A 17045-nucleotide genomic window follows, 5' to 3' on the forward strand; every position below is an offset into this window, starting at 1 on the left:
ATACTGTTGAAATTAGAATTATGTAATTAATGTATGTAAATAAATTTAGAGAGTAGTCTCTTACGTAAAATGTTAGGCATTTCAATTGTTGTAACCTTTTAAAAAAATGTTAGTCTAGCCCCTAATGACACATATGCATATAGATATATAGAGAAATATAGTTCATTTAAGGTTTTAAAAGTATCATTATTGTGGATTATTTATTCTTAAAATGATTTAAAATCCACTAGTTTGTTCTTTTTTTAACCATTTGGTGAAGTTGTGGTGTAGTAGCCTATCATCCCATTTTTAATGCTTGATTCTTGTTACAACTCACCCCAGGTTGTGTTACAACTTAACATTATCAATTAATTCTGTGATAAAGTGGCAGATGTTGGAAACTTTAAGGGTACTTTGTGTCAAACTTTACAAGCTCTAAAACAAATAATCAGGGAGTTATAGGGGTTGAGACAAAAAGCGTTACAACCATCCCCAGTCTCTAACTTTTGTGACTAAGGAGCCTCCAATAGAAAGAAAAGAATTAACCACATTCACCAACGCTAATGTGGTCCATCATAATGTGGACTTCCATTGTTTTAGGACAACACAGTTTGCTAACACATGAATGTTTAAAAAAAAAAAAAAAAAATACTACTCCAATATTTCCAAACACTTCATTTATTTGACATCATACATTCAAATGAAAATAAAAAATATTCATATATATTTCATATAGAGCTAGTGAGCAAGGTATAAGTTTAAAACAAAACACAGAAGTCTTCCGTGTGGCGTATATATGTACAAGGCGTGGTTTGAATACTATACAGTGTGTATCCATAGCTGCACTGGTTTCATGGATGGTTATATTCTTCACTCAGTTGAGGCACGACTAGATTTCATTGAGAGGTCAGGGATTGGGCCAAGTGCTTCAAGACTGCCGCTTACAGTAAAACATTAAAATCTCAACACCTAAACAGTAGGACTTGCAAAGCAAAGCTTATTAGTGTTAAGAGTTCCACACTGAAGCATTAAGTAGGAAGATGAGGCAACATGATCATTCTGCAATTCAATTTGATACTGTACAGGCATGCAAAGTCCTAAATAATTCTGGTATTGTCGAGATGATATTCTCACACCAAAGTCAAAACTGAGCATACACAACTCCAGGTTTTTAAAAAAAAATCCAGTATCACTAACAAGTCACGGTTGTTCACTAAATTTTACAGAAGTCAGGATGTTTGGTTGCACTGCAATAATTGAATTAAAGTCACTACACCAATTTGAGACAAAAAAAAAAAAAAAAAAAAAAAGAAAGCTTCCTCAAGTAGTCAAGTGATAAGTGCAATCCCACCCCTCTTTTCCCCCTTCACACACACACAGACACTCCATTTTTATAAAACTCTCACATACATAAGCAAGTTAAGCATCACATTGTTCTCCACTATCAATCAAACCATAGTTATAGTACAGCAGATGCCCCAACACTCAATAGCAAACCATACTCTTACATATATCCAGTAGTTATGTACAACAGAACTGGTGCAACATTAAAAACATTAAAAATGATTAGATATAGAAACTGTAACAATAATAAAATACAGCAGATACTTAATTCATATTGGGAAATATATATTATTCATACTGTGTATTGCTGTCTGTTTTGGCATTTTGGAGGATCAATTAAAATGCTGTCTTGTATCCCTCTCACAGCTTATTTGACACATCTCCATGTTGGACAGATTATACATCTATGGATTTTTTTTTTTAAAGAAACCCTACACAGGAGTGATTCAGTAAAACTTGCTTTCATTAATTAAAAGAAAAAAAATCAAACAAAAATATGACAACTTGCATGGAAGCAGCAGGTCCAGGTTTTGAATTGACCTTGATAGATTTTGTTTTTTCCCTATTTCCTATAAGAGTCTTCAGCTGATGCTGGCACGGCCGTAGCAATCTGACCAAAAGCCGAGGTCAGGAAAGAGAAACAAAACAGATTCTTGATATTCAAATCTTTTTGGAATCTTTTGCCTCAAAAAGCTTCATACGCTCCTGCACAGTTAGTCCCTCTTTCAGGCTCTGTTAATGAAAGAAAAAAGGAAGTCATGACTTGTTCACAGACGATAAGGGTGCATGTGAGCAGAGAAGAGTGTTAGAAAAACAAAAACACACAGACATCACAAAACGGTTAGGTTTTAAACCATCCAGCTATCAATCTCAGACATTTTTCTGCTCTGGACGACATATTTTAATCTCAATGTAAGATCTAAAGGAAAAAGTTTGTTAAACTAGAATATGGCCATGCCACATAAGCATATATACTGGTGTGCACGATACACAAATACATTAAAAACTCAGAAACAAACAAAAACCAACAATTACAAAAAAGGGGTTTTTACAACAATGTTGGATGTTATAGAGCACTCTCATTTCTCTATACAATGATCTGAGATAGTTCATTAGTTCATGAGCAACACTGATATTCACAAGCTACTATTGCAGACCCAAACAACATACAGTTCTGCCTGTCAGCTTACTGTAAATTTGGGGGGCAATACACAGGTGACATTGTTAAATATTAAATACAACTAAGCTGAAAAACTATATCATTAGGTGTTGGATTGTTAAAGAAACAGCTAGCTAGGCTCTTTCCAAAGAAAAGAAAATCTGTCTGCAGCTCTAAAGCTCACTAATTAACAGGTTTGTTTAACCCGCTGTAAAACCACAGTTTCTGTGTGTTATTGGTGAGCTTAAGAGGGGCTGCTAGGCATATTTTTCAACCTAGCCTAGCTACAGCTGTTTCGTTATGTCATGCTAAGCGGTTGTAGCTTCTTCTTTCCCGTACAGATGTGACAGTGGCATCAATTTTCATATCCAACACTCAGCAAAAATGTAAATAAGCATATTTATTTAAAGGTGACAAACGTATGGGAGAAGATGTAACCGGAAAGGCTTTAGGACAAAGTTTGCAAACCTTCACATCTGAGAACTGCTAATGCTCACGCCTGTGATATCCAACTGAGGGGTGGACAGTACAATCGGCTTTGGTGGTGCAGGTTGGGGGGAGGGGAGATCATGCGAGGGCAGTAAGGGCATGCTTTGCACTACATCATGCTATTACCTACAGCACATCTTGGGGCGGGGGTTGGGGGGGGGAAATCACCCCACAATGGGAGTGTCAGCTATCCCATGAGACCTGTTCAGTGACAGACTGACAGACAAAACAAGACAGATGACAAACTTACAGGACAATAGACTTTCAGTAAAAACGTCCTGACCAGCCAACTGTGGTACACATTTCTGCAGTATGTGGCGGCTAAGGTTACAGCGATTAACAGCTATGAAGTCTGCATGCCAAAAGCCTTAACATCAAATCACACAGCAACCTGAAATGGTAGCTTTAGAGTGCTTAGTTTTTACTCCATATGTTTGAATTTGAGACAAAATGCCTGTAATTAGGGAAGAAAAATGTTTTATTAAACTTGACACTCACCTTTGACCTTATGCCTCTTGATTGCTTGGAGGTTGTTGATCGTTCCTTTTTCAGGAAATCGGGATTACTTTTTGATTTCATGATATCTAAAAACACAATGAAGCCTTTATTATCATTTACCTAAAGTAGCATAATAGTTTAGTTTATTAGTAGTAAAGTTAACAAGCGATATGAATTTAATATGTGGCTTAATCTGCCTTATGCAAGTCCCGGGTGACTAAAAGTCCTGAGGTACTGTTTAAAGAAAGGTTTGAAAAACACCCATGCATTTACGGGTCAAAAATGGTCAACAAAATGGTTGTTGCTCTATTTTTATTCACACTTTATCCACATGTCAAGTCAATTTAAGAAATGTATATCAATTCAACGTTGTGCTTTTATCAAGATTGCATGGAGCACAAACGGGGCCAAAATGCAAATATACTGTATGTGCATACCATTTTAAATTTACACTTTAAAAAGATGTTTACATTTCCCATCTAAACAAGTGACGAAACGGGTTGTCATTACAGTGTTTTAGCGCTGACTGGCTTCAGTACTTCCAAAACTTTGGAGATGTATGCATTTTCTATTTACCGTATCCAGATGTGACCGTTCCATCGACAGTCCTCTCGCCTAAAGCTTCTGTGGCAATGAGCAGCTTCTCCTTCAATTTGCAGATGTCGCAGTCAGCCTTTGCTTTCACAATGCTGAGCTCTGTATAGATGTCCTTATATTTGTCTGTGGCATATTTCTTGTCCTGTTGAATTGAAATCAATGATTCTGCCTTTCAGAGTTTTTGCAAATGTTTTGAAGAAATAACGGTACATAGCTTCAATAAATTGTTTGCAATACATACAGATTGGTTTTGCTTACCCTTAAAGCAGACTGCAGTTCATCTTTCAAAGAGTGGATTTCTTGTTTAAGATACTGGATCTCAGACTCCTTAATTCGTAGCAACACCTACCACATGCAGAGAAACACTCATAAGATTTAAAGGTGCAGTAGGTAAGCCTTATAAAACTAACTTCCTGTCATATTTGCTGAAACTGACGACCCTATGTTCGAGTAGAACTACATGAAGCAGGTAATTAAAAAAAAAATCCGGCTCCTCTGGCACCACCTACAGCCTGTAGTGTGATTTGCAAAAATCCACCGCTCCCTGTTCAGATGCTCCAATCACGGCCAGGGGGGGGGTGTCTAACTGCATGTCAGTCACTCAGGCACACGCATATCATAGCGTCCTCCCCTCCCCCCCGCTTCATACGCGCTCTATCGTGCACAGGGGAGGGGCTTAGGAGACTGGGCTTTAGCAGAAAGGATGTTTGAAAGGGTGTGTGTGTGTGTGTGTGTGTGTGTGTGTGTGTGTGTGTGTGTGTGTGTGTTTTTTTTTCTTTACACACCTCCAGTTCATAGACATCTTTGCCCTGGGTAAGTGGTGACAGCGCTGTTTCACCACTGAAACAGGAGCGCATCCGAGTGATCTCTGTAGTCAGTCGGTTATTTAATTCCTGTTTGACAGAATAACGTTATGTTTTAACCTGTGGACAGAGAAGTTCTTATGCGTACATGTGTATGTATGTGCATTCTAACCTGGTTGTGAGCGTTTAGCTCCTGGTTCTCTCTCTGACACTGCCGGAGGGCCTGCCTCTCGGCCTCCAGTGCCTGGGCCAGGTGAGCGTTCTCCAGACATTTCTGAGAGTATTGCTCTGACAACACCTCCAGTTCTCTGTGGATGGACTGCAGCTCCTCCCTGGACAGTCAGATAATCACAATATCAACAGGGATTCTCATCTGGTGTTTACCAAACCAGCCTAGCAATGAGTGGATCCTTTCATGATGTGATATTCCCAAAAGCCTTTTGAAAAGTGGCTCCAGTTTATCAGCTGTAGACAAGCTGACAAGACCAAGTACCTACACTTGTCCTTAATGCAACACATAGTTAAACTATATAGGTTATCTGGCCGTCTACCTAAGCCATACTTTTAAGTGACACACATTTTACCAACCTCAGCACTCAGTTAAAACCTGAATAGTGTTTTCAGGGTTTGACTGCATGCTCCGATCTTTTGCATTTTTTTTTTTAAATCAAAGAAAAAGACAAATGAACATGTAAGCTCTTTTACAGGAAATAATGTGCTTCTCATCCTCAAAGTTTTTAAATCTTTCCTGTTTTTGTCAAAAAAAAACATACTCGTATTGTAAGCGAAGTTCATCGATGTCAGAGTTCAGTCCACTCAGTTGGGAACGATGGGTTTTCTCCAGCTCCTCCTTGTGGGCATTCTTCATCGCTTCAATAGCTACATGTAAGATAGATCACACACATTTAATAACTGTATATCGGCCTTGTATAAAGTATAGCAATTATGGATGGAAATACAGTTGTCTTTACCAGCAATTGTGGCAGCAGTCTCCTCAGCCAAAAGTCTCTCTCGCTCTTCCATAAGTTTAGAAATCTCTCTCTGATGTTGCCTCTGGAGGTCATGTATTAGTTTCTGGTGTGTGTCTTCCATTGCTGCAAAGCCACGTTCACACGTGGCCTAGGGGAAGAAAGGATCAACAATCTGTTATCACGAAATTAATTTTGTGCTTACCACCTATGTTCTAATTAGTGACTATAGATTCAATGCAATATCTATTTGTAGTTCACTAGGCTACATGGTGTGTCATGCAAAATCAGTGATAGAAGACATGCAAGCTTTTTTATGATTTTAAGCCCAGCTATGTTAGTAGAGAGCGAGTTAAAGCAGTGAAATTCTATTCTAGCTGAGCTGCATTTTTGTCATCAATAGACTGCACTTCCTTCTATTATTGAATGTGGGAAACGGTACGTCTATTGAAATCCCAATGAAGAAACAACGTTGGTGGATGAACTTAAGTGGTGACAACCTGCAACGGATTGCTTTATTATGTTAAACTACGAGGGATGTCCCAACCTGATCCACAGGATCAGCAATTTTTTCCCCTGTGCATCTGTATTGATTTTATAATTTCTTAACTTTCGATCTTGTGTTTGCTCTGAGTACTCACAGAAGCGTGCAGTTCCAAGTTGCAGCATTTTTGCAGATATTTAGTCATAAAATGAAGTAGCTAAATTAAATTAAAAAGTTTAGATAAAAAGTCACCAACGACACTACAATTCACTCTGTGGGGAACATGAATGTCTATACCAAATGCCACAGAAATACATCCAATAGTGGATAAGACCAGAGGATAATTCTGGGAGGCATGAATCTCTGGGCCAAATTTTGTGCCAATCCATCTAGTAGATGTGGACATATTTCGATAATGATGGAAAATTGAATCGCAATTGGCTGCAAATCGAAAGTTGGGACTTGGGACAGAAGGCAATCACCCAGTAGTTGTTGAGATATTTCAGAACCGAAATGGTGGATCAACCGATTGACCTTGCCATCCCTAGAACTACGCTGCTACAGTAGCAGAGCTCTAGGGATGCAAGCAAACATATGTCATCTATGTTGAAAGTTTCAAAAATTTAGAAATAATCTCAAATCACACCATTTTCCAACTCCAAACCCTCTGTGCATAGTAGTAGACCGATGAACAAAAGCAGCAGGTTATTTAGCTACCTAACTATTTATCTAGTACTCTCACTTATTAAAAAGAATCACTAAGGTAAAATGAAAGAGCAAAAACCTTAAGACTTTCAAAGTCTCTCTGGTATTTCTCTCTCAGGCTGGCCACATCTCCTTCTAGGTGCTTGCTCTCCAGTTCGTCCTTCATGGTGCTCATCTGAGCCTCCAACTCCTGGATGCGGTCCTTCAGGACCACCATGGAGTCCACCTCTGACATGATTTGTGCATCCTCCTCCTTCCCCTGCTCCTCCTCTTCCATTGGTGTGGCGACCTCATCACAAGGAGGCGAGTCGGAAACCCCAGGACCTTTTTCATCCTGTTGGTGCTTTTGGATACACTGAATGTTTTCCATAAACTCGGAATGTAACTTTTCAATCTCCTGTTCGTGGATATGCTGGAGCTCACAGATCCGCTGCTCAAACTGCTCCTCCAGTTTCCTCACATGACCCTCGTGGCGCTCCTCCATGGTGTCTATGTCCACCAGCAGAACTTCTAGCTTTCGTTGACTGTCAGCTGTCGTCTCCATGAGGGCCAGATCAGTTGAGACGCGCCCTTTCTCTGCTTGGCTTAGCTCTTGCTTGTGCCTCTGCTTCAGCTCTTCTGTCTCCCTCTGAAAATGCTCCTCCAGGAGAGCCAGTTGCTCCTGCTGCTGGGATAGCTGGTTCACACGCTTACTGATCTCACTCTTCAGTGTATGGTTCTCCTTCTGGAGAGTGGAAACGGTTTGTGTGAAGTTGAGGTGCTCATCCTGTAAGGATGCTTCATATTTCTCTTGGATTGCGCTGACATTGCGGGCGTGCTGCTGGACGAGATCATCCATGTTCTGACCCGTCTGTTTACACCAGCCCAAGTCTTGTTCATGCATGGCCCGTAACCTGCATGCCACATAAGCCACTTGAGCCTGAATGAGGGCTTCGCGCATACAGAGAGAGGTACTTGTGAAATGATGTGAAGTTTGGTGACCAAGAAGAGCATGGATCATTTTAGCCAGTCCAGGATGGTTTCCACCACTTTCTATCTCTTGGGCATACTTATGGAGGATTAATGCTTGTCTTTGAAGCTCATTAGCCAGGTTGTCATGTGCATTTTGCAGTGATTCTATAGAGTCAACACCACAAGAGGGCATTTCTCCAGCCAAGTGTCTGTCTACGATTTCCTCGGCCAAGCCTCTAGCCTCTTCCATTTCAATCTGCTCCATGTAGGGAGCAAGTTCAGGGGGGCGAATGTCAGCTAACTTTTGTTTACTAAACCCAAAGTTATTTTTGACTTCTTTTATTACATTTTTCAAATCAGGCCTTTTGGAAGCTTCAATAATTACTTTCAGAGCCATTTCCCTTTGATACAGGTTATCGTGGGCGTCAGTCAACTCCCTTTTCAGTATTTGGAATTTCTCCTCATAGCAAAGTTTAAGGTTTTGAATAGAGTAGGCCAGCTCTGCTTTAATGAAGGTGTTAAAGATAACTGTGGTATCAACATCTACATCAGCTGAAACGCTGCCCTCTTTGGATTTAGCAACATCCATCTCAGCTTTCTCCAATTCTTTCCAGAATGCACTTTCTAACATCAACTTCCTGGTCAAGACATCAGCATAAACTATAGCCAAGCAATCTTTGTCACCCCTTTTAATGTTCTCCATGTCTTCCCATATCTCCGCAAGGGATTGTAGGAGTTCAGACTTTGAAGTCTGTATTAACAAAGCCATCTTGTTCAAAACGATTGCTTCAAACGATAACGTTTTAGCAAAGAGGTGCAGGGCTTCTTTATCTAGAGTCTCTGGGATTTGATTTTGATGGACAACTGGTGATTGTTCTTCCAACGTCTTTTGTCCTTGTCGGATGTACAGTGATGCATTGAACAAATCGTTCTCTATCTCTGACAACGAGTGCAGCTGTGAACCAGTGGTATCATGAGAGCCACTGAGAATAGTTCTGACTTTCTCTCGACTATTTTCCACACACACCAGAGCCTTGGCATAATGCTTATTAGCAGAACTACTCTGTATCCCACTTCCACAACTGAAATCCTTGTTAGCGTTAGGCTTTGTTTCGGTCATCTTTAGATCAATCTTGGACATGTCTTCTGCTTGGATGGATCGTTGCTCTTCTAGATTCTGTGTGAGGTGTCTTAGTTTATCCTCTGTGGCTAGCAGTTTGGTCTCTAGAGAATGTACGATGGAGATAAACTTCTCTGGGTCACTACTATGAGAGAAGGGAATATCAGAGGAGAGGTTTCCTTCACTTAGATGGATGTCTTCATCTACATCCTGGTTCACGGTTTGTCTTGTGTCTGCAAAGGCAGTGCTCACATGGCTAGTGTCCAGGCCCTCTAGATTTATGTATTTTTGGCAATGAATACTGGAAAAACGTATCCTTGGTCTCTTAGCTTGAGACTCCTTATCATCTGGGGAGTTCTCTTTGTTGGATGTATTGTCAAAGGAAAGTAAGAGTTCCGCGTTTGCTGATAAGGAGGCCGATGTTTTAAACCTGGTCTTTTTGCTCTGGTCTGGGATTTGCTGCCTTTCCATGCGTAGGTCAGCATAGCCCAGCTGCAGGGCATTGAGATGCTGCTCTAGCTCCGCTATGCGGTCCTCTGCAACCACAAGCTTAGCTTGCAGATCCTTTTCAGCACTACAGGGCTCAGCCTTATCTAAGATGCTTTGATTCATTTGACAAAGAAGCTCTTCCTTAGCTTGCAACTTTTGTTCGGTTTCCTCCAAGCTGTTGCCAAGTGCAGCCATTTTAACAAGGGCCTCTTTCAAGTCCTCTTCCTTGCGTTCCACCAGCCTCTCATACATCTCCTTAGTCTGCCGGATCTCTTCCTCTTTCTCTCTAAGGAACTGGCTCATTTTCTGAAACTCTTGGGTAGCCCTCTCATACGAGTGCTCCAGGGTGTAGTAATCAGCCTCTTCCGTTTCCAGACGATTGCGGAGCTTATTCACCTCACGGTCTGCTTCTGCAATCTGGTTAAGAAGCTCCTGACAGCGGCAAGTGAGATGGCTTTTCTCTTCTTCTAGCCTACGCACACTCTCCCTTAGTGACTCTACCATGTCGGTCTTCTGGGCCAGCTCCTCTTGCAACTTCAGTATTTCCTCGCTGCATTCCTTTCCTCCAGAGGCCTGCCTCCCTCTTAACAGGGCCTCCACCTGCTGCTTAGCCTCCAGCAGTCGGTTCTCCATCTCTTTCTGTGCAGTTTCAGCCTCAGCTAATCTTCTACACAGATTCTGTCTTTCCCTCTCATGACTCTCTTGCATGCTATACTGCTCCTTCCTCAGGCGCTCCTCTTTCAGTGCCTGACCCTTTTCAGTAGCACTTTGCCGAGCGGTCACCTCTTGCAGCATCTCCTGCAGCCTCTGTATCTCTCTCGTGTGGTCTCGTTGCAGGGCCTGCTGGCGCTCCAGGTGCCTAAGGGCCTGGCTTCTCTCCAAGAGGCTGGCTTCTACTTCACGGAGTCTTTCTTCACTGTCCTTAAGCTGGGCCCGTAGGGTGGCCTCACCACGGCCATATTCCTCTTCTTGTTCCTTTGAACGCTCCTGCTCAAGCTTGAGCTCATTGCGCATTCTGGCCACAGCCTGTTCACTGGCCAAGATTTCAGCCATTGCAGATGCTAGTTTAGCCTGCAGAGCCTGAATACCAGACTCATGGTGGTCTACAGCATGCTGGGCTTCTGTGTAGCTTCTCTTTAGTGTCCGAATCTGCTGCTGAGCAAGGTCCTGCTTGCGCTTTTGGGTCTCCAACTCGCCTTGCAAATCTTCATTAAGCTTGTGCAGGCGTTGCCATGGTACCATGGAGGAAGAGGGTGTTGCACTCTTGAAAAAGATTGATGAGACAGTTTAATTAATGACATCACCTTACTTCCTCTTCCATAAACGGAGTACCACATCTCAGGGGTAATTAGGAAAATAAGTTTTTTCCTTTCTTGATATCAATCTCTCTTTTGATAAGTTTTTTTCCCCAAGCTTCCACTGTGCTTTTTCAGAGGTGACTTGGAAATTGAAAAGTAGGGTGGGTCATTAGTGATTAAAAAAAATCTAAACAGACCAACTAATTCACTTTTGCAAAGTAAATATGATGCAATACAAAAAAAAAAAAAAAACATTCTGGTTGTGAAAACGGCACAATTTAAAAAAGCAAATTAGTTAAAGTAAGCAATTCTGAAACACCGAAAAGCATGCAGAAATCAAGCTTGAAAAGGGCACACAGACAAAGCACAGATGAGCAGAGAGAAAAAGCACAGTGCAAGGCTTCATGATCAAGTTTCTTACCTTGGGCATATCAGATCAAATCAACTATTTTCCCAGGAGATGTGCAACTCCGCAAAAACAGTTAGTGAAAACTCATGCTAAGAACACCACAACCATGCATATCAGTTTCAGAGAATAAACACCCACACCTGTTAGTAGAATTTTATAAGTTACAGTAGACACACATAAATGGGATCTATCATGAGCAAGTAGACTGTATAACAGCAATGCAATCTACACAATAAGAGTTGATAACATTTACTGCACCACGTTTGACCAATACATTTATACTATCTTGCAAACCTTAAAACCATTATAAACATTTTAATGCTTAAGATTTCTTCATCAAAATTCATGTTGGAATTCGATTCGTACATGTTGTCCATTTTAAAATGCATACAAATCCTGCACGATGGTGAGTGTAGTACCTGTAGCACATAGCCCGCTCTGGCACTTTGTTCTCTCCCTAGAGCATCTTCCAACTGCTCTTTTAAAACGTTGTTTTGCTTCTGTAGTCGGTCCAGCTCCTGCTGCTTCTGTCCCAACTGAACAAAAAAAGAAAGCGAAGAAATAATGAATGGCACAAGATGCTCCCATACGATGATTATGTATGTATATGAACGCACTGAGGAAACGCACCTCTTTGTCTAGCAGCGCAGCAAGCTCATGTGCAGGCAATCTGTCAGAGTTACCAGAGTTTCCTGAAGCTGTGTTGATGGGCACTTGCTTCTCTTCTCTTAACGGTGTTGTCTCCACCTGATGCCATCGTTGCTCAATCTCTTCTCGGACACCTGAAGTTCTGCTGTCCTTCTCTTCACTGGCAGGACACATGGCCGTAGGGTGGTCTACTTCCATCTTTCCTTGCTCTTGGCAATCAGGTATCGACGGCTGTACCGGTGATGTAGTGTTTAGCGTGGAGATCATGGTAACAGTGACAGTATTTGGCATGTGGGTTGCACTGGTTGTGCTATGTAGAGGAACACCCTCACCCCTCATAACATTCTCCTTTTCTGCTTCTACAGTCATAGAAGGTGGCCGAGCACCTGACACAGACGAGGTTTGGATGGAGGAGGTAGAAACAGGAGAGGACGCTATAGAGGAAGGGGAAGAGGAGGGAGAGCAATATGAGGATGTTGTGGAGAATGATGAGCTGAGGTCGACTGTGTCTGCTCGTTCCTTCGCAGGCTTTTCGGTCTGTTCCATTTTGAACTCAGACCAGTCAAAAGTCTTAGAGCGGCCCTCTCGTCTGCGCTCACGAACTTGGCTTTTAAGGGGCTCAGAGGGAGGGGCAGAGGCATTGTTGCAAGCTAGCTGTCTGTGGACATCAGACTTGGGAGTCACAGGACTGGGGCTTGGCTCAGGGGTGGCCTGTGGACACGTCTCCAACATCACGTGGGCCTTTGTCTTCTCCTCAGGGAAGGATCTGAATGGACAACACAAAAAAAGAAATGTAAGATGGCTTTAACAGAACATGATCAATCTTTTTATATCAGCTCGAGCTACAATACTATTACATGAAGCTTTGCTGGACAAACAACAATGCATTTGTGGCAGTGCAGCATCATTTAATTGTGCATTAAAAGCATGATAATCAGTGAAATGCTTCAAAGTGAAAGCATCAACATAAAAATGCTTATAGGGCACACTGCATTAAGCTAAAAGCAGCTTTGGTGTTAACAGTCATAATCTGAGGTAAGCCTGATGGCAGACGCCTGCCTTTAGCTGCTATTTGTATACAGTAGTAGCTTAAGGTGAAAAATGTGTTTGATTGGCACTCATGGTGTTGAGGGGCAAAGCATTTAAAAAAAAAAGAAGTGTCCTGACAGAATAATCTATTTTAACCACGTTGTGTGTGGAGGTTTCAGCATGTATGAGTAAGGGGAAAATGAGAAGGCACAGAGCTCAAGAATGAGAAAGAGGTGTCTGTGAGGCGTCTTTGCAGAAATACCAAAAATATCACACAGTCTCCCCTTGAAGAGAGCTGCCTCAGAGACCCACTGGCAGAGTTTAAAGTTTCAGTTTTCAGTAAATGCCGGTCAGAGCGTGTATACAGCATCACGTGGCAATACTCAGCTTTTAAAAACACAAAAAAAGGTTAGGTACCTTCAAAAACCCTCAGGTGAACTGTGGTTTTGGAACAAAAAATAGAACTTCATATGCCAGCTCTTCTCATTCACTCAAGGCTTTTTCCGTCTGTGCTACAGTTGTGATTTTGTTATTGTTCTGTGATCATTTCCAAAAGTTACAGAGTTACCCATTCAAATCACTCTCTGCTGTTGATCAACAGGAGGTTGAGTAGGTTATTCTAGTAGGTTGATGTGATTGCAGCGTGTGTCTCTATAGTGGCACAACTGACAGGGAGACATTACTCAACAATCACATGACATAGGGTGGGACGACAAACACGCTGGTGCTGACATTGCTGAGCAATTACATCACTGTTTCGAGGAGAGAGAAGATATTCAACACACAAGCACTCCAACCTGGGCTTCAGAACGGATAGTTTCAGAGTGATGTTTTTCCTGGAAGCAGGTTGACAATACCGGTTGAGGGAGGAAGAGAAAGAAGGAAAGAGGGTGAGGAAGAGAGAGGGATTCAAATAAAACAAATGAGAAAGCAGCGGTTGTATCTGCCAGTGGTTGAAGTGTTAATCCTCTTTGGGTTTTACCGGGTGACATCGGGGGCAATAGTTGGTCGCACATTCTTCATAATGGCCTGAATCCAGTTGCGACGGATTCCAGAGGTCATGGCTGACAGGGTGCACACTCCCTCTTTACACTGAAAACAGAAAGGCATTTCATTTAAATGACTGACAGGGATGCGACAACATGGATTAAAATACCTTTTTGACACTGAAAAAACAAAAGCACGTTTTTGTACAAGTCTAAAATAGAATTAAGACAGGCAGCAGTTGAATTAGACAACGCAAGCCCTTTCCTGTTTCAGAGGACAGACTCATTTGTTGCTCTTCTTTCACTGACTGTAACCACAGGTGGTGGGTAGACAACTTATATTTACGGCTTAAGATTTCCCTCAGTAACTTCTTTAAAATAATTGTATTTGTAAAATTAGCTTTAATGCAGAATATTTGTTAACATTTTGAGTGAAAAATGAAAAACTTCTACTTAAGTTACAATCTACATTCTCTCCATAGTCAGGTAGCTGCACATCACTCAGAACACAGTTTTAATCAGCAGCAGACTAAACAGTTAAAAAAACTGAAATGAGGAAAACATCTCCTTCGCTCTACTCTGTTAAACTTCACTGAGCTCATGTTTTGAAAGCTTTTTTTTCCGGCTATCACTACACCATCTAGACTACAAGTAACCGAGAATGTTTCTGTTTTATGTGCAATAGAATCTACAAACCTTTCTGCTAGGGGTGATTTGCTAGATTTTGTCCTCTATGATTGCTGCTCCCGTTTTGCCACAACATAATAGCAAAATGCAAAGTTTTATAGTCCAAGAGAGGCAACCATTTTCATAAACCTCATCTAAAACTATTTATTTAATGTGGAAAACAATGTGTTGCTGTTGTTGCCCTGAGTGCGCTGGACCCTTCAGGGCGGTTGCTTTGTCACAAATTTAGGAAGCTTGAGTGCAGTTCAGAATGGATGTGAAACCGCTACTGCCCTATTTCATCAGACAATATATTTGAATCATTTATGTGCGGTTTTGGGATTCTTTACAAATACCATTTAATGTTGATAGTCTCTAGCTTTACAAATGAGTTGAGGCAGATGCAACAATTTTACATATACAATTACACAACATTACATGTAGTTGCCATCTGTCTTCCTAATGCCCTAGACTGCCAAAGATTGGCAAGAAAACTGTTCTAGCATTAAAAATATTCCTTTAAACATCCTACACTCAACGGCCTTAGCTTTACTTTGTGTGCAATACATTTAACGTAAACCTTTTTTACAGGGACCTCTCGTGGAATGTAAGTGATACAAGAACACACAAGTGGACACAGTTATTTATTAAAGCTTCTGAGGACACAGTAATGTGGTTTAATTAACCAGGTACTTTATTCCACTGCTTTAACTGCAACGGCAGAACAGCAGCCCCTCCAAGTGCAGCCATGGAGCAGAGGGAGTAGACATAAATACTGGAGTTATTCATTTCTCGACACCAAACCCATGTTCTCAGCCAAAGAGACAACGATCCCCTCTAATTCTCTATTTCTGACTTCCACCAGAGAAAATAGCTAGGGGAAGTTGCATCAAGCAAATGTAAACAAAAGCAACCGTTCTCCTCATGTAGGATTATTATGGCAAATTTAAACCCCATACTGTATGTAGCAGGAACAAAACCTACACTGGCATCAAATGGATAACGATTGAACTGCATTGCAACTACATGCGTCCGGTAAGTATTTTGCCAGCAACACATGCTAAAAATGTTTAATGGCCAAAGGATTATATGACGAAACTATTCTGTCATGGTGTTCACAGCAGCATCCATAGAACTGCAGAACTATTATGCAATTATAGGTCAGAGTTAAATTACTGTAAACATAATTGTTTTTGAAAGGGGAGTGGTGAGTAAATGTGGACAAGGACGGGGCTTTTGAATGCAAGAGGTTAGATAAACATATTGTGCAGGATGAGGGGCACAAGGGTTCAGAGAGACAAGCAGGGCTGACGACGGCTGCAGCAGATTTAGACCACTATGATGTCAGCCTCTCACAGAGAGATGACAAGTCAAGTGACATCCATCATGACGGACAAAGAATCGTTTCAGAAAGACAAAACCTGATACCTAAAGCTGCATCACATGGCTGGATATAGACTGGCAGGAGACAGCAGAGCTCAAGTGTGTAGACAATGAGTTACATCTTTACTCGTGATTAATGACGCAAGACAAATCGATGACATGAAGAATCCCCACTCACCAGGATTTGGAAGCCATAATTCCTCTGGACCGGGAACTCTTTGACATCATAACATGCGGAGAGGTCAATCTCCCCATCCAGTTCTGAAGCCTAAGGAAAAAAAGTTTTAAACAAAAACCCAAAACAGAACAAACAACAACAAAAGGTCCTAGGTAATTCCCTATTCATTCTAAATAACTGTCAAAACCACAGTCTCTTGAAGATAATTTTACCTCCTCGGCTATTGAGTCCTTGTAGTACCTCAAACTCTGATCTGTCAGGACAAACCAGTGTTTCTTCCACTAAGGGATAAAAGAAACCATTAATTGTTTCACTGATCCTCTATGGGTATAATATGATTTTTTTTCAGTAGATGAGATGTCATTTAATCCCATTAATGAAAGAAAATTACCATTCCGTCTTCGTACAGCTTTGTCATCCATCCTTTTTTGAAGTTCAGCAGATCCGGCTGCAATTAAAACAGATAGAGTGATGTGATATTACATGATGCAACTAGATGAACTCATAATAAAAAAAAATAAAAAAGACAGCTACCACTTAGAAGGGACTTTTGATTAAACATCAACAAAAAAAAAGAGGGCGAAAACAAATAAAATTTAACATTTTGTGCCAATTTGTCACTATATTGGAAGTCGTCACTAAGTGAGCATTCATCACTGAGTAATCAGAATATATAGTTGACATCTCCCTAAACACTACTGCATATGTATATGTACACATTACATTAGGTCACTACCTCAGCTCAAGAAGTATGAGTGCAGTTACGTAGCTTCAGCTAAAGAGATTGAGACTGGCGGGAGCTGGACTTTCCCTGTGAAACACAAACTGCTGCACATTGAAACCAAGCTCAAGTCTGTTTATA

The 17045-nt window shown here is 41.2% G+C and overlaps 1 protein-coding gene across 8 annotated transcripts in view; it reads right to left on the reverse strand.

Annotated features, from left to right (window-relative positions):
- Positions 1-641: 641 nt before the first annotated feature.
- Positions 642-17045, reverse strand: part of si:ch73-103b11.2 (protein outspread) — a 46326-nt gene continuing 29922 nt past the window's right edge. For 5 of the 8 annotated variants that reach the window (XM_031291478.2, XM_031291476.2, XM_031291477.2 and 2 more), the window contains 16 exons: positions 16575-16631; positions 16396-16464; positions 16184-16273; positions 13953-14062; positions 13768-13806; positions 11924-12707; positions 11713-11829; positions 7106-10849; positions 5841-5988; positions 5643-5748; positions 5042-5201; positions 4852-4959; positions 4325-4411; positions 4046-4208; positions 3470-3555; positions 642-2055 (listed from right to left, as the gene is read on the reverse strand). In XM_031291478.2, coding sequence (XP_031147338.1) covers positions 1984-2055; positions 3470-3555; positions 4046-4208; positions 4325-4411; positions 4852-4959; positions 5042-5201; positions 5643-5748; positions 5841-5988; positions 7106-10849; positions 11713-11829; positions 11924-12707; positions 13768-13806; positions 13953-14062; positions 16184-16273; positions 16396-16464; positions 16575-16631 — 5940 coding nt within the window. In that variant the 3' untranslated portion in view covers positions 642-1983. Of the gene's footprint in view, positions 2056-3101; positions 3188-3469; positions 3556-4045; positions 4209-4324; positions 4412-4851; positions 4960-5041; positions 5202-5475; positions 5603-5634; positions 5749-5840; positions 5989-7105; positions 10850-11712; positions 11830-11923; positions 12708-13767; positions 13807-13952; positions 14063-16183; positions 16274-16395; positions 16465-16574; positions 16632-17045 lie in introns of those variants that run through there. The other 3 variants (XR_004103656.2, XM_031291475.2, XM_035997945.1) reach the window with 3 other exon arrangements.

This window comes from Sander lucioperca, chromosome 22, assembly GCF_008315115.2.
Source record: "Sander lucioperca isolate FBNREF2018 chromosome 22, SLUC_FBN_1.2, whole genome shotgun sequence".
NCBI lineage: Eukaryota > Metazoa > Chordata > Actinopteri > Perciformes > Percidae > Sander > Sander lucioperca.